The 25,105-nt window shown below is 39.7% G+C and overlaps 1 protein-coding gene across 2 annotated transcripts; it reads right to left on the bottom strand.

Annotated features, from left to right (window-relative positions):
* Positions 1-1,260: 1,260 nt before the first annotated feature.
* Positions 1,261-25,065, bottom strand: lrrc61 (leucine rich repeat containing 61). 2 transcript variants are annotated; one of them, XM_059946018.1, is made up of 9 exons: positions 24,892-25,065; positions 24,690-24,785; positions 22,576-22,722; positions 10,821-10,881; positions 10,621-10,706; positions 9,806-9,871; positions 7,011-7,079; positions 1,900-2,022; positions 1,261-1,769 (listed from the first exon to the last, which is right to left on the bottom strand). In XM_059946018.1, the coding sequence occupies exons 1-9, from the start codon at positions 24,911-24,913 to the stop codon at positions 1,684-1,686; spliced, it is 756 nt and encodes a 251-aa protein (XP_059802001.1). In that variant the 5' UTR covers positions 24,914-25,065; the 3' UTR covers positions 1,261-1,683. The 2 variants fall into 2 exon arrangements, with proteins under 2 accessions (XP_059802001.1, XP_059802002.1); XM_059946019.1 differs by lacking the exon at positions 22,576-22,722.
* Between the last annotated feature and the right edge of the window lie 40 nt (positions 25,066-25,105).

The raw sequence follows: 25,105 nt of genomic DNA, 5'->3' as shown, positions 1-25,105 counted from the left end.
TTGTTGATCACTAGAATAGTTCTTTTGCCAATTACTTTAATTGTGCAGTCAATGAATCTACCGGATTTCCTTTTCAATTTACTTCTAATTACCTACTGCATCATTAATAAACTGAAACATAATTAATTTAGCATTAAGTTCCTGATGATAGTGACTGTAGAATTAACAGTGTTTTACCTAATGAATATGAAACCACTTTGGTCTGTAATAGCTTACTCATTTCTAATCAGGCCACGAAGTATAAAATGTTGAGCATCACTGTTCATGCTTTGAACAGCACAGTCTGCTTCAGAGCTCTCAATTGTCTTGCATCCAAGAAAAATTTGCAGAAAGTAGCAGTTGAGTGGTGTTGCAACACAATCTTGCACTCAACATCAGTAAGACCATGGAATTGATTGTGAACTTTAAGAAGGGGAAGTCGAGGGAACGATGTTTCAGTTCTGATGAAGGGTCTCAACCTGCGGAGTTCCTCCAGCATTTTGTATGTGTTACTTTTATAATTATAGTTAAGAGGCATTTGGACAGGTACTTGGAAATAAAGGGCACTGGTAGATTAATTACTACACACAGGCATGGGCATGGATAAGGTGGACAGAAAAGCCTTTTTCTGAGATATACAAATTCTGTGTTCTTTACTCTGCAGTTTAAATTTCCTTTCTATTAAGCCTACTTATTGCTTGCCCTTCTGATTGTTCTGATGTTTTACTGCTTTCAAAGACTGGATTTTAGAAGCTTGTATTTAACACCTAAAGCCAAGCAGTGGCATTCACCCATTTTATCAAGCACCTCGTCAACAGCTTAGCAAGTTTCACCACACATCAGGCAAATTGTGGTTAGCTCCCAAGAATGACCAAGAATCATAATTTGGAAGTTGAAAAGACGCAGAAGCTATACTCTTTGGCGATAACATGATAGTTGGAAGCTATCAGAGCTTTATCACTTCAGATACAAGTTGAACCAAAACAAATCAATTCTATCTGATTTTATATGATATTAATAATAGTTCTAACGAAAGGTCATCAACCAAACTGATAACGCTATGTGCCTCTCTGGTAAACCTCTCCTGTCTTCTGACTATAATCAGAATTTTTAGTAAGCCATGATTTGCAGTTGCATTGTGGAATATGATTTCTGTAGCACTCTTCAGGAAGCATTTAAATAGCTTAAGATTGCATCTTTTGTGAATATATTGCTCACTGTGGGATTAGTATTTTGGAATACAACACCACAGACAACAGCTATAAATCACTATTTGCTTGGTCACAAATATGTATGAATAAATAGTTTATTTCACAAATCTTGCTTACAGAAGTATAGTGTAATACAGTAGTCAGTGCCTTGAAGAAGGCACATTTAACAGTGCACAAGTTCATTTAGAAGGCATAAAAATTGACCACCAGGCAAATCTGTCTGTTGGAATTGAGGTGGTAAAACCCAGTTCAATTCAGGACGTTATGCATCTTTACTGATTTTGTTTTCACAACTTTGGGTGGCATATATTCCACCTGTATAGAAGCATATAGAAAACAACCTATAGTAGAAGGATCTGAACCTTCCTTTAGTTTCAATAACAACTTCATAATAAAGAAATGATTTAGGTGATGTGTCAGTATGAATCTGTGGCCTCTTTCAGAATTGCTCGAGTTTCTTGAAGTAATTGCTGATACTGCCATAGGTATTTGCTTAATTCATTGTCCTTAGCGTCCTTTCGGTTTTTGTAATGACATCAGCAGCCTTACTGTTGAGCTTTCTGCATGCATTCAAAAGTCCTAAGTATTAAGAAAAGAGTAGCAATAAGAATCATTCATTTTCAAAATAAATGGTTTGAAAAAATAATTTCTACTTAAACCTTAATCAATTGTTACAAGTTCAAATTACTGAAGTCAAGAGAGCTCTTACCATAAAATTGTTCTGTAGCTGCAGCAGCCTGTGTTTGCTGCACTGGCTGAAGTTCCCAGTAATTGTCCTCAACCCATTTTTTAGGACCAAGTGATACATTAAGAGGAGCACTGCTGTCAATTACTTCAAAAAAGAACAAGAATTTATATGAACAATTTTCACAGTCTAAAGATATCCCAAAAAAGAATTACTGCCAATAAAAATGGCTTATCTGTTTTAATGTCTTAAGCATTACAGACAATTTTCACAACGTAACTTCGCTGAAACTGCCTTGCTCATTTTAAAATTACGCATTTTAAAATTAAAATTTCTCATTTGAGAAAACAGGTAGGAGTCATTTACCAATCCTGAAGATGGTACTCCTGACAATACAGCGCTCGTTCAGTACTGTACAGATTTTCTGGTTCTAAAAATCTGAAGCCATGACCACTTACAACGGGCAACAGCACTTATTTTCTGAGTCAGAGAAAGCAGCACAAGAGAACACCTGTTATGTTTTTTTTGCTTAGTTATTATGCTAACAATAAACTACATAGCATACCACAGGAATACAATAACAATGAAACTTGCATCTCTAAGTGTCATGTTAAAATATGACATTTCTATTTTACCTAATTACATTAGTCTTTTTAATTGGTCAACACCTGAGGTCAGAAACATTAAACAGGCCCCTTGGCTCACTATGTCTGCATCATCTATGATGCCAAATTTGCCCGATTCTATCTGTCTTTACGTGGTCTGTAACCCTTTATTCCCCGCCTGCGTAAGTGTCTATAAATGGCTTATAAACATTGTTATCATATCTTCTCGGGCAGTGAGTTCCAGTCTATGTGAAAGAACACACTTAGCAAATTTACTTTCAATTTTCCGCTCTTTACACTCTTATTATCTACTATATGCTTTTCATAATTGTATAGACAGTGGATTTCAGTTAATTAGGCTATTGGTTAACTGGGACAGCTGCTTATTTGAGACAACTCTTAAAGAACTAAAACTGATCAAGAAAATAGCTGGGATTCTCTTTGTTTATTTGGGACACTATGCCACTTAATTGGGACAGGTCACTATTGCCAAAGAATGTTTAAATAGTGTCAGAATTTAATGGGTACTTTTCATCAATTTTCACTGTAGGAAAGCACGAGGAGTGTGCCAGAGGTTTGTGAGTGTCAGGGAGAGGAGTGAGTGCTATTGCTATTACAAAGGGAAAGTGCTCAGCAAACTCAAAGGTCTTAAGGTGCACAAGTCACCTGGACAGATGGATTACATCCCAGAGTCCTGAGAGAGGTTGCTGAAGAGGTAATGAATGCAATGGTCATGACTTTTCAAGAAACACTTAATTCCAGGAAATAACAAGCAGGGTGGACAGAGAAGACACAATGAATGTCATTTACTTGGATTCCAGAAGACATTTGATGAGTGGCCACACATAAGAAGAGACACTAGTGTGGACAGAGGAATGGCTGACAGGCAGGAGGCAGCGAGAGGGAATAAAGGGGACCTTCTCATGTTGGCCTCCAATGACTAGGGGTGTTCCTCAGGGGTCAGTATTGGGACCGCCACTTTTCAGATTGATTGTCAATGATTTGGATAATAGAATTGATGGCTTTGTTGCAAATTTTGCGGATGACATGAAGATAGGCGGAAGGGTAGGTAGTGCTGAGGAAGCAATGCGATTGCAGGACTTAAGCTGGAAGAATGGGCAAAAAGTGACAGATGGAATACAGTGTTGGGAAATGTATGATAATGAATTTTGGTAAAAGAAACAATAGTGTGGACTATTATCTAAATAGGGAGAAGGTTCAAACATCAAAGGTGCAGAGGGACTTAGGAGTCCTAGTGCAAGACTCCCAGAAGGTTAATTTACAGGTTGAATCTGTGGTTTAATAAGAAAGCAAATGCAATGTTGACATTTATTTCAAGGGGAATAGAATATAAAAGCAAGAAGATAATGCTGACACTTTATAAGACACTAGTCAGACTGCACTTGGAGTACTGTCGACAGTTTTGGGCTCCGTATCTCAGAAAGGATGTGCTGTCATTGAGAGAGTCCAGAAGAGGTTCCCCAGGATGATTCTGGGAATGAAGGGGTTAACTTATGAGGCGTGTTTGGCAGCTTTGGGCCTGTACTCACTGGAATTTAGAAGAATGCGGGGGAATCTCGTTGAAACTTACCAGATGTTGAAAGGACTAGATAAAGTGGTTGTGGAGAGGATGTTTCCTATGGTGGGGGTATCCAGAACCAGAGGGCAAAGCTTGGGGGTGAACTTTTAGAACAGAAGTAAAGAATTTTTTTAGCTAGAGTGGTGAATCTGTGGAATGCTCCGTTATAGATTGCGTTGGAGGTCAAGTCCATCGGTATATTTAGGGTGGAAGTTGATCATTTCCTGATCGGACAGGGTGTCAAAGGATATGCTGAGTAGGCAGATGTACGGGGTTGAATGGGATCTGGAATAAGCCATGATGGAAAGGCAGAGCAGACTCAATGGGCTGAATGGCCTAATTCTGCTCCTATGTCTTATGGTCTAAGCTAGGCAGTTGGAAGGTGCCTCAAAATACGTTGTTTTTGCACAGTGATAAGTCAGTTAGATTTGGTAGAGCTACAGGAAGGACAGGTAAAATAGATCCTACATAGTGTCAGGCCAATTTTAATAGACTGATAAGGGAGAAGAGGACAGAAAACAGCCACTTTAAAGAAAGCTGTTGGGAGACCTTCAGAAAGGAAATTCAAGGGATTAATGGTAAAAATATTCTCACAAAGTGTATTCTCACCAAATCTCGAGGCCCTTCTTTGACAAAGTACACAGAGACAAGAGAAGTTATAATAAGATAAGTTTTCATCATACCAAGTGCTTAAAACAACAGAAAATGTTCAAGTGTGATAGAAAGCCTAAATAGGAACTAATGGAGGAATGATAAAAACCCATAAATTGTGTAGATGCTATATATACATATATATAAACAAAGAGCACATTAACCAAGGAAAAGAATCTGACTGTTCACAAATGAGGAGGATGAAACCTTGTTGCAGCTACAAGAGTTGATTGAAATAATGGCTAGGATAAACAGAGAAAAAAATTACAAGTATATGCATCTTTGAAAGCTGATATATTCGCAGCCCTTGTTACAGGAGAACAATGGAGCACCTAGTATAAACCAATGCAGTCCCATACAGGGAGAACATGCAAATTCAACAGACAGCCTCAGATCAGGATTGAACAAAGGTCTCTAAAGCTGTGAGCTCTTGGAGTAAATAGGACAAGACCCTTTCCTGTCTTCATTTTTGTTTTTTCCATGATAAACTCCCATATCCATAATTACAAAACTGGTTAATGGGGTCTCAGCTGAAATTTAATTCAGAGAAAGAACATGCAAGGCAATTTTGCACCAAACTCGAGGAATGATTTCACATTATCAGATTGTTAGGAAATTATCCTAAGTGATACAATAATATACATGCAAAGAGGCAGGTACTGTCACTTGATGATTAAGATTTTCACAAGCAGATTAGTGTAAAGCACACATTTTGGCATATTAAAATGAGTTATCAGTTTTTTTAAAAATTACATAAAACTCATGTTATTTATAAAGATAGGAATTAAATTAAGGTTAGATGCTGTTCTGCATGGAGGTGCGTTACAATTTTGGAACTCGCCACTCAGTGGCGTTTTCGATATGTCCAGTTTGCCCTGAAGTCAGATGCCTTTTGGGTGTGGCCTTGTGGACATGAATCCTCACCAGCGTCACAAAGATAAGCAAAGAGGGAGCCAGAACATTGAAGACAGCACTCTGTACTTCGTGAGAATGATCAATCATTCTCTCTCTCTCGATGGTGAGTGAGAGCTTGCTGTCATTTCTCGAGTTAGGAAACTCAAAATAAAAAATACTTTGGATTGACTGTGCCATGAAACCACGACTATTTGTCTCTCCTCTCGCTATGGAAGGAATGATATCTATCTCTCCCTTGTTAGTGAGAGGGAGAGAGACTGTAGGATGTCAAAATGTTGGGGTGAACAGTTAGTTTTGAATGTACTACAGACCCTGGTTTCTCTTTTCTGCCTGCATGGTGGGAATACTGATGCTTTATGCTGGAATAAGTGAGGGGAGGGTTGACGCTGCTTGCTGCAGCTTGTGTGTGGGAGGGTAGGGGGCTTGAGGTTCTCAAAATTTTCTGTCATTCATTCTTAGGGGTCTACTTTTCTGTTTCAAGGATGTCTGCAGAGAGTGAGAATTTCAAATGTGTATATGTATAAATTCTCTGATACTAAATTGAACCATTGGACATGGGATTAAAAAAGCACCATCAGCAGGAAATGATTCCGCACATTTCATAGGGACCTTTAAGCATAAAACTGTAGGGGTCCTCACTGATGGAACTCTCAGCCACATTGTGGGAAGGGGACTCCATTCAAATAATAATTACCCAGACCACTGGAGAATACTAGTGCACAGCTATGGTGAATGAGTTACCGTTTTTCAAAAACATATCGCAAGGGTAAGATATTGATAACAGGGCAAATATGTCTTCTGGTAAAGACAGACCAGTCGAAACGCATGAATCTTAAACAAAGAGCAAAAATAGCTAGTTCAATAAGGAATGAACTGCAAGAATCCACCAAAAGAAAGGAAAAAATGGAATGCTATTCAATAAGCATCTAATTTCAATCTTGCCCTCAATAGATTCACAAAGCACTTGAACTACAAAAAGGTAAAAAAAAACTTCTTTTAATTTGGTTAAGTTAGCAGCACAGCATTTATCAAGTGTTTCCTCTGCACGTTATATTTTCCTTGTCAATTTTAGTTTAATTAGCACGCCTCAGTTATTTGGAAGTCTATCTATAGACTTACTGTGAGTGATATCTAAAGTAGCTGTTTGCAAATTACAATTGTGGAAACTCAAAGAACATTTCAAAAATCTAGTGAAGCCAACTAAATGATTTCAGAGTAACTTCATTATCAGCATGACATTGGGAAAGTAAGACTGGACCCTAGCATTGAAAAGCACGTACATCATTCAAGTTTAATTCTGTCCATGATTTACTGTGTGTACTCACTTGTGTATGGAGTGAAAATACAATTTAAGTTACAATCAAAACAAAACAACGCTGTCAAACCTTTCAAAGAGCTGTCAATGTCTTTACACAGTCGGTACAAATCACTGCCCTTACCCATCACCCTCTCTCCTGTGAATGAAACAAAAACAATTATGATTCTTTTCATTTATTAGAAATAAATACATGGAAAGACAATTAATATCATTGTAATACTTGTTGATAGTATGTGGTAATACAAAACAAACATTACACAATTAACAAATTTTCTCAATGAAAAACAATCTACTACTTTCCTGGCATATATGATGAATAAACTCTTCTTGGACTTCCAGCCAGTTACAGGTATCAATTATAACTGATGTTTCAATGACAGACTCTGCCATCTTCTTCAGGGATGGTACCTGGGTATATCTTGACCAGTGGTATTTATATCCCCACAGTCTGTCCCTCCTGATTGGTCAGTTCTCATTCAGTTAGGTTTCCACTCTCCCACCTTGTTTACAATTGAATTCCAGTTCTTACCTAGAGTGAGATTATCACCTCTGTAAAAATTCTTTTCCTCTAGTTTTATTTCAATGGCTTCCTCTATCGGGCGGCCCCAAAGCCATTGGTGCAGCACAAGAGTTTTGTGTTGTCAAAATCAATCCTATGGCCATTGTGAATGCAGTGTTCTGCTACCTCCGATTTCTCTGGGGATCCCAAGCAGATGGAGCTCCTGTGCGCCTTGATGCATGTTTCCATCGTGCGTCCCATCTGGCTGATATACGCTGCTCCACGTTCACAGAAAATCCTGTAAACACCAGCCAACCCAAGTCCCAGCTCATCTTTGACCCGCATAAGCTGAGACTTGAGCTTCCTTACAGGTTTGTGGTCAGTATTAATCCGGTATTTCTTCAGGATCCTGGCAATTGTTCCAACTACTGTGCCGTAACAATAGCTTTTGGTAAAGGAAGCCATTGAATTAAAACTACATAAAAGAATTTTAACAAAGATGATGGTCTTGCTCTAAGTAAGAACTGGAATTCAATTGTAAGCAAGATGGAGAGTGGAAACCTGATTGGATGAGGACTAACCAATCAGGAGGGACAGACTACAGGGGTATAAATAGTCTAGTCATATCCTGGCATCATCCCTGAAGAAGGTCTATCAACAAGGTTATACTTGATACCTGTAACCCAGCTGGAAGCCCAAGTTTATTAGATTTGCTCAATGTTAAAGATAAGTTCTTTTACAAGAACTGCACCAGCAACATCTTAATAACTGAGAATTCATTTACAATAAAATCACTAGCATCCCAGCTTACTGTTCAGGTCCTGATTTTCATCCATCAGATTCCATGCTGATCACACTGCTATAGGAAGACATTCAGCAACAAGTCGTCCCTCAATGTAATGAAAGACAAATGACAAAGGAAAAGAAAGTTTGGGGCTGCATTTTTAACACCAATCAGAAAACAGGGTCAAGAAGAACTGAGCATTAAATAGAGAAAATATACAAATTTGTTTTAAAATTAGTAGAATATTCTTTCACCTTGCAATACAGTGAGCAACTTCAGAAAATAGTAAGGATCACTGTCAAGTAGAAGCTTGTTTGAAGAAAGATGTAAGATGTCAGTTGACCAATAGGGTATGTTAGCGGATAGCGGATTTTAAAAGGACAATCTAATCAGTTTTCTAAATTCTGAATTAGGGATGTAACAAATGGTGATATAATGGACTTAAGTCGATACAGTGGTTTTAGATTTCTAGGAAAACATTTGACAACAGCTACATTAGAGGTCAGTGCACAAGAATTATTAAGTTGTAGGTTATACATTGTCATAGATAATGAAATGGTCAACTACAGAAAATAGTTGAGATAAACAAATCATTTACAGATTGGCAATCAATTAATGTGGTGCAGTGGGGGGGGGATTAATGTTGGGACTTCAACTATTTGCAACTTATGTTAATGATTTTGATGAAGAGTGTTCAATTCTTCCTGACTCCATTTCCATACTAGTACCAGAAATATGGCACCAGACTTTCCTTTATCTCTGGTTCTTCTTGGAACTAAAGAGTTTCAAGGGGATTTGACAGCAATATTTAAAATCAGGATGAGATAGACAGAGAGAAACTATTCCCTCTCATGAAAGGGCACTGAGCCATAGGGTATGACCGACAAAAGAACCACTAAGAGAATCTTTGCTTTTATGTACATACAACAAGTGGTTAGGGTTTGGAATGTACCACCAGAATTTGATTCAACTGTACTTTTCAAAGAGTAACCGAACAGATAACTGGAAGGAAAGAAACTGCAATGTTAAGGGGAGTGGGATTAGCTGGATTTGTTTCACAAAGAATAGTGAGGATGCAGTAGGCTATATGGCCTCCATTAGTGCTGTAACCATTCTGCAATTCTGTGAACATCAGGACATTTAAAAAAAGTTAAAATCTGATATGCATTTGAAATTATATTTATATACTAAATTTAAAAGTGATTAACACTTAAATAAAAACAAAAAATATAGTACCTTTTGCCCTACATCAAGTGTCTCTCAGTCACTTGAATGGGAATTGTTGTGCATGGTCAGCAGACAGGTTTTCCAGCACAAAGAGTCAAGAAGCCTGCATGTAACTGTGCTGTATTGTTGGGACTTTAGATGAGTCAAAAGGAGTAGCCAGTGGTGACTGTGGCAAGGCAGAAAATGATGCCTAATCTTCAGTCTGATACCAGTGATAGAAATCTGCATTTCAATGGGGATGTACAGATAAACTCTAGCACTCATGTCGGTATTGGGGAAGATCTGTGCCAGTATCTCAATCTCAATTTCTCAAAAGAGAAACTTCAATTTCTCAATTGTTCAAGTTACTCACCATCTAATACTTTTATGTTTGGGAACATGTCCAACACTGTGCTCGAATATGATGTATTCATACACACTGAAAACAAAGACTTTAAGTCACATTTTTCTGCAGAAATATTTGTATTTGTTATGTATGCTCCATGTGTTACAGTGTTATAAGAGCGTTAACTCTGAGGCAGCAATTATGCTGACCTATAAAAGTATTTTAACATTTCACATAAAGTATATACTGCACCTACAAGAAGCATTACATGGTGATCAAATACCTTTAAATTAATTTGCCCTTTATTTAACCTTGTAACATTACCAAGATACACCAGAAATAATAGAAAACATATGATTTATTCTATGCCTTTGCACTAATGCAGATCTGCAATTTACCCAAGCCAGAAATTAATCTAATTCTCATCTAATTATCATACTGCCTTCAAGGATGAACAGAATTACAATCTTGGGTGTTCCCAAGTGCTTTATGTGCAATGGGATAAAGGAAAACACAAATCCAGTTTATACACAGGATCTCATAAATATCAGTGTGATAAATGCCTTCAGTAATGTGAATTAATGAATGAATAGCTTTAGCATCCAAAAGAATTCACTTGAGGTAGTATTGTGGGATTTTGCAGCCATTAGGAGGGATATGACAACTTATTCAGTTTATTATCTCATCTCTGAAATTCCAAATTTACCATATTATTGCTCTCATTACTGTGGAATATTAGTCTAAGTTTTACTGTCAAATCTCTATTGAAGGGCTCAGATCCAAATCCTTTTGACTTGAAAGGTTTCAATATGAACTGAGTCACAGCAAAGATAATGAGTTACCTGGATTACTAAAACCGGAAACTGCATCTTTCAATCGAATCGTATCTAGTTTCTTCAGCTGGGTTATTGAGCGGAGGACATCAGCACTAAAGAGCAGTGCAGATATACAAAAATTGGCTCGATATATTTAAAAAACTTACAACTGCTAAAACAAGCAATTTCTGTCAAATAGGGACTGCAAACAACTTTTACACACTCACCTGCTGATTAGGTTTCCTGCCAAATTGAGGCTCTGCAAATTTTCACAGAAATGCAGAGGATCTAGAATGGAAAATAAAATTTGATTACATTTGAAGATGGAAAAATTGAGAGTGAAGACCGCGCATTCTCTTTCCATGATGGCTTCAACACCTCTGAAGTTATCATCCCCAGACAGAGGAGAAAATTGTACATTTAAATGACCAAACACTTAACAGAAATTAAATATAAAAAGAAAGTATATTTTTGCTATGCTGGAATGCATTGTCAAAATAAAATACTTTAGTACAAAATGTTAATTCTGTTTCTCTTTGTATTAATGCTTTCTGACAATGTTGAGTTTTTCCATCATTTGGACTTTTTAGTTTGTTTCAGACTGAGGGTGGCACTGCTGCATCGTTTCCAACGGAAACATCAATTGCATGCTAGGCAAAGTTTCAAACACTTCTATTTGCTGCCCTCAACAGTGTAAACCAGACTGGGTGCACATCAATAACATGTGATAAGTGTAAATTGCATTTTATTATGAACCACATTTAAATTCTTTATTGAATATATATTTCCAATGAACTATTTTTAAAACCAAAGGCTCAAAAACATAGATACAAACTTACATTAATTAGAGATCAGGGAAAACTCATACTCAACACTTTATTAAATGTGAAGGAGATCTGATGCTGCTCATCTTACATTACTGCCATCAGTGAATGTCAAGTAAAAGTCCAAGATCGACAGAGAGCACCGTGATTTTATTTTTTTTTAAGTGTTTTATTGAGACAAACTGCTCTAGATGATGAAATATCTTAATACAGACAGATTACTATGGAAGTATTAATGATCAAGTCCACAGCAGAAACAAGCTACTATATTCATCTGCACTAGTATTTAGCACCCCCCCCCCCACACACACACACACACACACACACACACACACACACACATACATACAGAGGTCCTCACATATTAATTTCACTTTCCCTGCATCCAGATTTATATATTCCCTTCTTCCTTATATGGATTGTTCCAGTGCTATCTAACTTAACCACCAAGCACAAATTCCCACTATCTCAGAAAAGATAGTTGACTTAAAACATGACTAACACTTCCAACAACAGCCCACTGCAGGAAGGTAGACTATCACTGATCTGTGTCAGTGTTTTATACAGTTCCTGTTCCTGACTCTTCAAGTGTTGCAATTGACCATAAGTACAACACTGGTATCCTATTGTACCTAGCTGTAGAAAATAATCCAGATACATTCTTGAAGGTGAAAGAGACCTGACTGAATGTAGTGCGTGAACTAAACCATAGTACAAACTTCGCAGGTTCAGAATGTTTAACAATATGATCCAGATGCCTCCAATTTTTTTGTTGAAGTTACAATTTTGAAGAAATTATAAAACTTAAGAGAGCGGAAAAGAGCATGAAACTGCACAACTAAGCTTCTAGTTACTACTCCATTTTTCATTATGAAGTTGTTGTAAAATTGTCCATTCCTTACCAATTAAAAATATTGCTTTGAGCTGCAAGAATTGAGGAACAGCTAAAACATTTAAATTAATATAGCTGCTTTGCATCTTTAGCCCAAAAACCATTACAGCCAATGTAGTAAGTTAATATACCATTGCAAATTTTGTCAACCACACAAATCCCAAAAAGGGGATTAGTGAAGGTTAGTGATTATGGGTACTGGGCAGTCAGTGTGGACTTGCACGGCCGATGGACCCATTACTGCTTGATTCTCTGACTCTTTGACCCACCATCAGCAACATTTTGATGACCAAATACCAGATAATGTTAGCTGAAGGATTACATTTTTATCTAGGACACAATGACCAATGAACCAGTTCTTCTTCAACCTAGTGCCTTGAACTCCTTTATATCTACCCAGAATGCAGAGGAATCCTTAATTCAACATATCAACTGAAAGACAATTGATCATCTCAAATCTTGCTGTAGCACTCGTTTATTTCTCTGGAGTTACACCCTATGCTACGTACACAAAGAAAAAAAGACATTTTTGGTGGAGTGGCATGTCATTAGACATTGTAAACTGTCCTGTGATTAGGCTAGTGTGAAATAGGTGGATTGCTGGGCAGTGCAGTTTGTTGGACAGAAGGGGGTCTGTTTCACACTCTTTCTAGATAAAATAATAAAAAACAGAAATGCTATTCCACAGAAGATTTAATCACAAACTCAGTTTATTATATTCCTGATTTCAAAAACTATTTCCAAATTAAATCTATTTTTTCAGCTGCGTTTAGAAAACCTAATCTCTGATATTCCCTTGAACAAGGGCATATGGAGTCAGGGCCAAGTCATATGTATTTCAACACAAATGATCATTTGGACTTTATAAATAGAAACACATTACTTCTGCAGATCAGTCTTGAAACACAATTTGTGCTTCCTTTCTTTTAAAACAAAATGGAAACTATCTGCTTCCACTACAGGGGTGAGATTGCCAAAGTCCCAACTACAATTAATACTATGTTATTTGGTCATGTTTGCTGCCTTCAATAAATTTCAAACTGAAAGGCATTTTCTTATAAACCAAAAAATCCCTCTGAGTCTGAAAGAACAAGGGAGGAAAATGGAAGGTTTCTGCCCTCTCAGGCAGATATAAAAGACCACTTGGCAGTTGTAAAGAGAGAATCAGACCACCTATCTTTGACATTCAATTACATTAGTATGTCCAAATCCAATCATCAATATTCTACAGGTCAACATTGACCAGAAACTCAACCAAACCAGCCACACAAATACCATGGATACAAGAGCAGGTCTAAGTTTGCTTATTTTCCAATAAGGGGCTCAGCTCCTGACAGAGTATCCCCACGATTTACAAGGCACAAGTCAGGAACATCCTTTATTAGATAAGAGGCCCAAAATGGCTCTCAATACTCCAATTTGGTCTGACCAATGCATTATAGTGTCTCAACATTACACTCTTGCTTTTACATTCTAGTCCTCCCAAAACGAAGGCTAACACTGCATTTGCCTTCCTTACTATTGACTCAACCATATGGCCCAAAGCACTGATTGTTTGTTTCCTTCCATAAACGTTGCCTGACCTGCTGAGTTCCTCCCACTTTTTGTACATTGTACATTCTTAAGCAGTGTTTGAAAACACAAAATAAATACCAACTGCGTCCATCCTGTATGTTTTACTTGCCAAAAAAAGTCCATCAAATGAAGTGCTGCTGAAATTTAGGCTAGATATTACTACGAAACAATGGAAGGTGGCACTGAAAATATAATTGCTATATTTACTAGTGATTCAAAAGTAGACAGGAAACCAAGTTGAGAAAGAATGAATGTAAAGAGATTTAAATGGATACAGATACATTATTGGGCATGCAAAGACCTGGCTAATGGAGCATGAACTGCAAAATTGCCCAGATAAAAAAACATACTTAAATGGTGAGGTTTTGCAGCATTCTAAGATGCAGATGCGTCTGGATGTCCTAATAAAGAATTCACGAAAAGTTAACATGCATATAAAACAAGATATCAAGATGCCTACAGATTTTGTTTTACTTATTGTTAGCAGAAATAAATAAAAAATGGGAAGGTTAATCTTCAATTACATGGGTATTGGGGAGATCGCTCTTGTGTATTCTTTGCAGAATTGATCTCCATAGTGAAAGAAATCCAGAGAAAGTTTTACTAGAGTAATATAACAAAGAAAGGTTGACAGGTTAAGCCTGTATCTATTGGAGTTTTGAAGCCTCTTTGAGAAAATGTAACATGTCAACTGCTTTCCAGGAATCCCAAGCCTACAAACTTTCAAACTCGAGGAGTATTTGGGATGATATTGAGAAACTTGCTAGCACACAGAAGCTCAGCATGAACAATGGAAGGAGAACAGTACCTGACAAACTCTCCACATACCTGCCCCATTAGGCAATTCCTCCTAATCACTGAGGATTCTGTGATCCCCATGTTGGCCTCATCAATTACCTCAGAATTGGAGTGGAAGCATATGCTGCTTGAGCCCATGGGTGGGAAGGGACGAGATGATGATGTGGAGGATGGAGGGTGAGGAGGAAGAGGAAGAATTTTGTGACAATGTAAGCATTTGGAATATAGACATATCATAAATTAACTCAAAATCAAACATCTCTTTCCCTCCAATTTGGCAGACCTGAGCTACAAGATACACAAAACAGCAATGACTGCTGCTGCTGCCCTGCTCTTCTCTGTTCAACATTTAAGGTTTTATAGCATAAGACCATAAGACAAAGGAGCAGAAGTCGGCCATTCGGCCCATTGAGTCTGCTCTGCCATTTCATCATGAGCTGATCCAATCTCCCCTTTAGCCCCATTCCCCTGCCTTCTCACCATAACCTTTGATGCCCTGACTACTCAGATACCTATCAATCTCTGCCTTAAATACACCCAATGACTTGGCCTCTACTGCCACCCGTGGCAACAAATTCCATAGATTCACTACCCTCTGGCTAAAATTTTTTTTCGTATCTCTGTTCTGAATGGGTGCCCTGCAATCCTCAAGTCATGTCCTCTCATACTAGACTCCCCCACCATGGGAAACAACTTTGCCACATCCACTTTGTCCATGCCTTTCAATATTTGAAATGTATCTATGAGGTCTCCCCTCATTCTTCTAAACTCCAAGGAGTACAGTCCAAGAGTGGTCATATGTTCCTCATATGTTAACCTTCTCATTCCTGGAATCATTCTAGTGAATCTTCTCTGAACCCTCTCCAATGTCAGCACATCCTTTCTTAAATAAGAAGCCCAAAACTGCACACAGTATTCCAAGTGAGGTCTTACCAGTGCCTTACAGAGCCTCAACATCACATCCCTGCTCCTATACTCTATTCCTCTAGAAATGAATGTCAACATTGCATTCACCTTCTTCACCACCGACTCAACCTGGAGGTTAACCTTAAGGGTATCCTGCACAAGGTCTCCCAAGTCCCGTTGCACCTCAGAACTTTGAATTCTCTCCCCATTTAAATAATAGATTGCCAGTTTATTTCTTCTACCAAAGTGCATGACCATACACTTTCCAACACTGTAATTCATTTGCCACTTCTTTGCCCATTCCCCAATCTATCCAAGTCCCTCTGCAGACTCTGTTTCCTCAGGATTACCAGCCCCTGCAACTATCTTTGTATCATCAGCAAACTTAGCCACAAAGCCATCTATTCCATAATCCAAATAGTTGATATACAACGTACAAAGAAGCAGCCCCATCAAGGACCCCTGTGGAACATCACTGGTAACTGGCAGCCAACCAGAATGGGATCCCTTTATTCCCATTCTCTGTTTCCTGCCAATCAACCAACACTTTATCCACGTATTTAACTTTCCCGTAATTCCATGGGCTCTTATCTTGTTTAGCAGCCTCATGTGCAGCACCTTGTCAAAGGTCTTCTGAAAATCCAAATACACAACATCCACCGCATCTCCCTTGTCTAGCCTACTTGTAATTTTTCCTCAAAAAATTGCACTAGGTTTGTCAGGCAGGATTTTCCTTTAAGAAAACCATGCTGAATTCTGCCTATCTTGTCATATGCCTCCAGGTACTCCGTAACCTCATCCTTGACAATCGACTCCAACAACTTCCCAACCACCAATCTCAAGCAAACAACTTCCCAACCACTGATGTCAAGCATGTAATCTATTAGAGGCTGTTAACTCCAATTAGGGTTTCTGCTAAGCAACAAAATGAGCAGAACACAACTCTATTAATAAATCAGAACCAGGTTTAATAGTATTGGCATATGTTGTGAAATCTGTTGTTTTGCAGCAACAGTACAGTGCAACACATAACATAAAAACTATAAATTACAGTAAGTACTATATATATATATATATATATAGGAAGAAGCTGTTCCTCATATGTTAAGTGTATGTCTTCAGGCTCCTGCATTTTCTGCTTGATGGTAGCAATGAAAAAAGAGCATGTCCCGGGTGATTGGGGGGGGCGGGGTCCTTAATGATGGATGCCGCCTTTTTGAGGCATCGCATTTTGAGGTGTCCTGGATGCTGGGGAGACTAGTACCTTTGATGGAACTGGCAGAGTTTACATCTTTCTATAGCTTTTCCAATGCTGTGCAGTGGCTCCTCCATTCTAGATGGTTATGCAACCAGTTAGATTGCTTTTCAAGGTAGTCCTGTATAAATTTGTGAGTGTCCTTGGTGGCATACCAATTCTCCTCAAAGGAATGAAGTAGTGAGACCAGATTTCAGCAGTATCACTACAAATGCATTTATTTTTCTGATTATTGCACTGCTGTACAGTTAAGGTACATACCTAATGTAGGCAACTAAATCTCCTGACTCACAATGATCAATCACAAATCAGAAATGAAAATAGATTAGATAGGATGAACTACCCCAAGGCAATACACTTAGTATTCAAAACCTCGCTTAGTTAATATAAAAACATGGTTACAACCTTAAAACATCACCCAGTCTAAAAGGATCACTCCACTAGTTTAGCACACAAAATTACTGCATAAAATTTACAACAGTCCAGGAAGATTTTATCCCTAATGTTTGCATAACAATTCTTAGCCAGTATACTGCAGTGGCACTCCACTTAGCCTCCAATATCCTCGTGGGCAGCTTTGCTGAAACTGACCAGGAGGGTTTCGACTAACTTGGCAGGGGGACAGGAACTGGAGTGATGGTACCGACAATGGAGTGGTTAGTTTACAAACTGAGACAGTGTGCAGTGAGACTGCTTGCAAGGAGAGGCTGATGATAGGGCAAATTTGCAGTCAACAGGATGAGCTGCAATGTAAAAGGGGAACAAAATTGAAAAGGATGATGAATACAGGGCTGAAGGTATTATATTTGAATGCACACAGTATATGGAATAAGATAGATGAACGTAGCGCAGTTACAGATCAGCATGTATGACATTGTGGGCATCACTGAATCATGGCTGAAAGAAGATTATAGCTGGGAGCTTAACATCTAAGGATAAACATTGTATCGAAAGGACAGACAGGTAGGCAGAGGGGATGGGGTGGCTCTATTGGTAAAAATGAAATCAAATCATTAGAAGGAGGTGACATATGATCAGAAGGTGTAGAAATAAGCAGTGCTAAAAGTGAGCAAAAATAATAGTGAAGTAGTGTTCATGGATTGGCTCATTGCCTGTTCAGAAATCTGATGGCAGAGTGGAAGAAATTGTTCTTAAAGCATTGAGTGAGTGTTTTCAAGCTCCTGTACCTCCTCCCTGGTGATAGCAAAGAGAGCATGACCTGGGTGATGGGAGTCTTAATGATGGATGCCAGCTTTCGAAGCATCACCTTTTGAAGATGTCCTCAAACTGGGGAGGCTAGTACCCATGTTGGTGCTAACTGAATTTGAATTTGCAATGGTCCCTCCATACCAGGTGTGATGCAATCAGTTAGAATACACTCCACAGTACATCTGTAGAAATCTGCTAGAATATTTGGTACTCCAAATGAAATAAAACTGTTGTTATTTCTTCTTTGTAATTGCATCAGTATGTTGGGTCTAAGATAGGTGTTCAGAGATGTTGACACCCAGGAACTTGAAACTGCTCACCCTTTTCATTGTTGATACCTTGATGAGGACTGGTGCGTGATCCCTTGACTTCCCCTTCCTGAAGTCCACAATCAATCCCTTGATCTTATTGGCATTGAGTGTAAAGTGGTTGGGAACCATTCAGCCAGCTGATCTATCTCACTCCTGTGTGCCCTCTTGTCATTCTACCAACAACAAACAGTCAGCATCAGCAAACATAGATGGTATTTCAGCTCTGACTATCACACAATCATGGGTGTAGGGGAGAGAGTAAAGCAGTGGTCTAAGTACACATCCTTGAGCTTCGCTGGTGTTGACTGTCAGCGAAGAGATATTACTTCTGATTTGCACAGACTGTGGTCTCCCAATGAGGAAGACAAGGATCCATTTGCAGAGGGAGGTACAGAGGCCTAGGTTTCGAAGTTTCAAAGGTTTCAAAGGTACATTTAGTGTCAGAGAAATGCATACAATATACATTTTGAAATGCCTTTTCTTTGCAACCATCCATGAAAACAGAGAAGTGCCCCAAAGAATGAATGACAGTTAAATGTTAGAACCCCAGCTCCGTCCTCCCATGCATAAGCAGCAGCAAAGCAACGATCTCCCCCTCCCACCAGTAGAAAAGCATATGTGCCCCCCATGAGCACTCAAGTGTGCAGCAAAACATCAATAAAGACACAGATTTTCAGTACGCCAAAGACTACTTGTTCACCTGGTAATTTGACATAACACAGGCTCTCTTTCTCCCTAATAAGGGAAAAAGAAGTGTCCCCATTTCACAGCGAGAGAGGAGACATAATAAACGACTCGCTGCTTTACGATGTTAAAAGTCTGTTGCGTCGCTTTTTCCGAGCTCTATGCCCAAAGGACTCGAGTCTCTGGGCACACAGCCAGCATGCAGCTTTCAATCTCCCATCTCCCACGACACACCGATTCCCTGCAGAGGCACCGACCTCGAGTCTGCCCGTCTCCAGAGCCACGAAATCCCGGAATTCTAAAGGTGCGCTAATCTTCTAGGCCGCGTCCTTGGTATAGCGAATAACGGCCAGTTGTGAGACCACAAGAGCGGGTCCCATTCCCGCAAAGAACCGAAGTCAGCATGTAACTCCAGGTCAGGTTCTTCAAAAGAACCCTGAAAGGGAAAAATAGAGATATTAAAGATAGAAATAGAGCTGTTTCCAAAAATGCAAGCAAAGGAGTTGCTGTTAGGCGCCATTGTCTCCTTAGCTCCACCCACAAATGTTGATTAGTACTGAGGGTATGATGAACGCCTAATGTAGGTCTTGCTGTTGTTCAGGTCATCCAAGTGGAGAGACAGTGAGACTGCATCTGATGTAAACCTATTGTGGCAATAGCAAATTGCAGTGGGTCCAGGTCCTTGCTCAGGCAGGAGTTAATTCTGGCCATGATCAACCTCTCAAAGCACTTCTTCACAATAGTTGTGAGTGCAACTGGGTGATAGTCATTGAGGCAGCTTCTTAGGCACTTGAAGCCTTTCAAAGCAAGCGGGAGTCTCCAAATGCAGTAGTGAGAGATTAAAGATATCCTTGTACGACCCTACCATTTGGTTGGCACTTGTTTTCAGAGCCCTACCACATACGTTATTGGGGCCTGACACATTGTGAGGGTTCACCCTCTTGAAAGATGTTCTTAAGTCGGTCTCCAAGACAGAGATCAGAGGGTCACCAAATGCTGCACGGATTTGCACAGGTGTAGTTTTATTCTCCCTTCAAAGCGTGCATAAAAGGCATTGTGCTCATCTTGGAGTGAGGCATCACAGGCGTTCATGATGTTAGGAATCACCTTGTAGGAAGTATTGGCCTGCAAATCTAGCCAGAGCTGATGAGCATCCGATTCCGTCTCCTAATTTCAATCGGAATTGTTTTTCTGCCTTCTATAGGTCGTACCTGGACTTCTTGCTTAATTCTGGATCACCAGTCTCGAACATCAAGGATCTCGCCCTCAACGGACTGAAAATTTCCTGGTTCATCCACTGCTTTTGGTTTTGGTATGTTAGTTATGTTCTTAAAGGCACACACTCATTCACAGGCCTCGATGAAGTCAGTGACAACTGTGGCATATTCATTCAGATTCATAGACGAATCCTTGAGTGTTGTCTGGTGCTCTGACTCAAATCAGTCTTGTAAACGAGCTTCCACTTCCCTTGACCACACATTCATGGTCCTCACCATTGGTTCAAGACCACCAGGTGCATGAACAATCAGGTTCCTGAACCAGAGTGGATAACTTCATTCACCAAAACTCTGAACAGCTCCCCCAACCTACAGGCTCACTTTCAAGGTCGGGCAGCATCCATTGAAATGAGCAGTCAACGTTTCGGGCCGAGACCCTTCGTCAGGACCCTTGGTCTCAGCCTGAAACGTTGACTGCTCATTTCAACAGACGTTGCCCGACCTGCTGAGTTCATCCAGCTTGTTTGTACATGTTGATTTGACCACAGTATCTGCCGTGTACTTTGTGTTCACTTTCAAGGACTCTACAACTCATGTTCTCAGTATTACGTATTTTTTTTATTTGCGTGATGGATCTTATTTTGCACACCAGTTGTTTGTTAGTCTTTATGCATGTTTTTCATAAACTCTATTGTACACCTTTATTTTCATGTAAATGCCTGCAAGAAAATGAATCTCAAGGTGGTATATGGTAACATATACGTATTTTGGTAATAAATTTACTTCAACTTTGAAATTGCCATTGGAAAGTAGGTATTAAGATAGGCCTGACAATATGGGATTCAAGGGCAGAATTTGCTGTGGCTTTGATGGAAATTTTCAAATTTCTGAACATAGATGTGGTACGGAATAACTGGAGGATAATGAATGTACTTTCTATTGAAAAAAGACAGCAGGGAAAAGATGGACAATTGCAGGCCAGCAAACTAATATCAGCAAAGTACTTAAAGGATATTGCAGCTATTTATAAATCAGAATGATTCAAGTGATTAGATTATGACATCTATAAGTTAAACGCTGGTGTTTACAAAGGAAGCATTAGAATGAGAATTCAGTAAACCACATGATGTTTCAGCTACTAGTGCAGAATGTAATCAGTCTGTATTTGTACTTGAAGTTATTGGAAGGAGCAAGAGAAGGCAAGTTCAAAATTAGTCTTCAAAGATTAGTTTAGTGAGTCAATTAAATTATCTCCCAGGATATATATGAATCAGTTAGCATTACTGCTTTGAAATACAAACGAGATCTATTTTGAAAAATATTCTATGCAGGTAATTTGAGGTGGAACAATGTTGAGTGGAGTTTAGTTTGGAAGGTAAAAATGGCTCTATTCACTCAGTGGCCCCTTTATTGGGTACCTTCTGTACCTAATAAGGTGGGCACAGAGTGTATGTTCATGGTCTTCTGCTGTTGTACCCCACCCTTGTCAAGGTTCGATGTTCTTCTGAACACCACTAAAGAAGCATTTGAGTTACTGTCACCTTGAACCAGTCTCACTATTCTCCTCTAACTTCTCTCACTAACACGGTGTTTTCATCCACAGAACTGCTGCTCATTGGATTTTCTTTTTGTTTTTCCACACCATTCTCTGTAAACTCAAGACGGTCGTGTGTGAAAATCCCATGAAATTAGCAGTTTCTGAGATACTCAAACCACCCCATCTGGCAACAGCAATCATTCCATGGCCAAAGGCACTTAGATCACATTTCTTCCCTGTTCCTATGTTAGATCTGAACAACTACCTCTTTTGACCATGCTTGCAAGCTTTTATGCATTGAGTTGTTGCCATGTAATTAACTGATTAGATATTTGCATTAACCAGCAGAAGTACAGGTGTACCTAATAAAGTGGCCACTGAGTGAAAGTGTAGATCCTGGGACTTAAATAAAAATACTGGAATAAAACAACAAGTGAGGAATCAAGTGTGAAAAGAAAAACAGAGTTAGTGTTTCAAACTGAATTCCCTTAATCAGAAAGTAGTTATGAGAAGCTTCCTAGTGCATGTCATTGTAACGTTGTGTGTATGAGTGAACAACATAAGTTCTACTGGATGATCATTCTCAATGAAATATTAAAAGAAGTAAAAGTCACATTCTCATTCTGTGATACAAAAAATAGAAAATGGCTGGAAATATTCAGAACCATATGAGGGAGAAATAGAGTCAACAGTTAAAGGTTAATTACATTTTACTATGTCAGCAGATGAAAGTTTGTGATATTTGTTTATAAAATCATTTGATAGTTACTTTACCGATATTGGAGATTCTATTGGCTGACAAGTTGAGTACAGTTAGAAGTTTGAGTGATGCCAAGGGCTTGAGGTTTGAGATGTCATTTCTTGATAAGTCCAACCTCTCCAGATTTACACAATCTCCAATGCATCCAAGATTGCAGATGTCTAAAGCAAGCAACAACATAGATACTCCTTTACATAAATCTCCTTTCTGAAACTCCCCTTGTTAAAAAAGATACTTGGGTTTACATCATATTTTGGATTTTACCTTCTAAAATTTGACATTGCCAACTAAAAGGATTGTCAGAAGTTCAGTATAAAATTCTCCTGCTCCTATTATTTAATTATACTTAAAAGTACCTGAAGACAAAAGATGTTATGTTACATAATTGAAAGTCTTTGTTATTTAAATAAACAGATGACACTCTTAATGGTTTGTTTTATCTTGTTGCTCAATGAGCTGCCATGGAACAGTAGATTATTTGGCCCAACAACCATATGCTCTAGGAACCCAGTGGGTCAAACATCTGTGGAGAGAAAGGAATTGCCAGTTTTTTGGGACGGAACCCAATATTAGGGCTTGAGCGGAGTTTGAATCTGAAACGTCAACAATTCCTTTCTTTGTACAGATGCTGCTCAACCTGCTGAGTTCCTCCAGCTGATTGTTTAATAATAATCCATCTGTTTTGTCGCAGCTCATTCGAATTTACAGCCTAGCAGATTTCAGCAACTGCAGTCTCGTGTCTGAATTATTTGGCCGTTCGGCCTGTTTTGGATCTGTATGGATCTGTTGACCATATCTGTCAGTACGTAATGTCCTGCAGGAACTGCAGAAGGACAAGATGGACTCAGTAGGGTGGTTCCCTGAGCAGACTGTCCAGTACATCTGGCAAATTGCCTCATCGCCAGACCTCACAAACAGGCACCAAGACCTTGCCTGGCTGGCGGTGAGAGGGGCCCTCCAAGTCCGATCCCTCCTGTACGCCCGGAACGTCGTCTCCACACCCTGCTGCCCATGGGAGGACTGCAATGAGGCAAAGTCAGTGACTCACCTCTTTGCACGCTGTGAGTTCGCGAAAAAGGTGTGGAGGAGGATGGAAGGGATGGTGTCAAGATTCATGCCCAGCAGCTGCGTAACTGAGGACTCCCTGGTTTACGGGCTGTTCATGGGGATGCACACAGAGACAAACGTCTGGTGCTGCTGGCAGATCACCAACTCGGTGAAGGACGCTCTTTGGTCAGCCCAAAACTTGGTGGTCTACCAGCACATGGAGATGTCTGTGGAGGAGTGCTGCCAACTGGCACATTCTCACCAGCAGGATTACATGCTGAGGGATGCATTCAGGCTTGGTGCAGCCACCACGAAGGCCCATTAGGGAAGGACCACAGTTTAAGGTTCATCACCCATGGGAGTGGGAGGGGTCGGGTGGGGAGGAGAATACCCCTCATCAGCGGTGTGGATAGATGAGTCAACATGGTGCCCCAGGAGTGGCTGGAAATGTATAGACCATAAAGGAACTTTGGTAAAGGAATGGGAGTCAACGCCTGGATGTTTATTGTTAATAATTTCATTTTATTGTAAATAAGTCTTTAATCCTTGTCTAAAGTTTGAGAGTCAATGAATGTCTTATTATAAACATCTTTAATTTGAATAGGAACAGAGAGTCAACGCATAATTTATTGTAAATAACTTTATTGTATAAGGACTCAGAATTATTGCATGTTTTTTTCTATGTAAATGATTTTGTAATATTTCTGAATAAAGTAATATTGGGAAAAAAATTTGTCTGTAAATCGTGTCTGGCGACATGTTTGCATGTCAAATAATAATCAATTTTTGTAAGAGCTGTTTGGAAAGTTATTAAGGGGTGGTAGGGTGTAATAACGGCAACTCCTTCAATGGACTAAGAACATATCAACACTACCCCGGAATGGGACCTATGAGAGTGAAAATGGGGGGGGGGGGGGAGAGGGGAGGGAGAGGGAGAGGGAGAGAGGGGAGGGGAGAGGGAGAGGGAGAGGGGGAGGGGGAGGGGGAGGGGGAGGGGGAGGGGGAGGGGGAGGGAGAGGGAGAGAGAGATGCACCTGATTTAAAAAAAACGAGTTTCTCAGCCAACTATCATTGCACTCACCGATTTTCGTCAGCTTTAAGAACAAAATCGACTCCAGGTCAAACTCCCCAGTGATCGATTTGAGCAGCTCGGAAGTGATCGTTACACTTACTTCATCTGAAAATAATAAAAGGACCTGCTGAGTTGTGTGTGTTGACCACAGTTGGGGTGATTGTTGATCCCGTCGCGGGGTAGGAAACACCCGAGCCCTCTCCACACTCACCGGCTCCGACCTTCTGCACCATCCCTGCTGGGCAGCTGCCGAAGCCTTCGGCCGCTCTCTCTCTAGCGTGTGCGGCCTCCACCTTCCCCCTGCAGCCCCAGTCACCGGCCGCCGTTTGTTAGCTTCGTCGCCAAGGAGCGACATTAACCCAGCACCCAGCCAACCCGTTCCCCAGCAACCGTTGCCTTGATCGGAGCAGCGTCGGCCGGAGCTT

Source organism: Hypanus sabinus, chromosome 21, assembly GCF_030144855.1.
Source record: "Hypanus sabinus isolate sHypSab1 chromosome 21, sHypSab1.hap1, whole genome shotgun sequence".
In the NCBI taxonomy this organism is placed as follows: Eukaryota; Metazoa; Chordata; class Chondrichthyes; order Myliobatiformes; family Dasyatidae; genus Hypanus; species Hypanus sabinus.
Note: the sequence above shows the minus strand (reverse complement) of the source record. Positions and strands in the feature narration are given on the sequence as shown.

Excerpts from the sequence above, each read along its gene's own strand:
- lrrc61 (XM_059946018.1), bottom strand. The coding sequence starts at position 24,913 with ATGGTGCAGAAGGTCGGAGCCG. Across the intron at positions 9,872-10,620 it reads TTCCGGTTTTAGTAATCCAG|TGTGTATGAATACATCATAT; the intron begins GTAACTCATTAT and ends CTTTGTTTTCAG. Across the intron at positions 1,770-1,899 it reads AGCTACAGAACAATTTTATG|GACTTTTGAATGCATGCAGA; the intron begins GTAAGAGCTCTC and ends CTTAATACTTAG.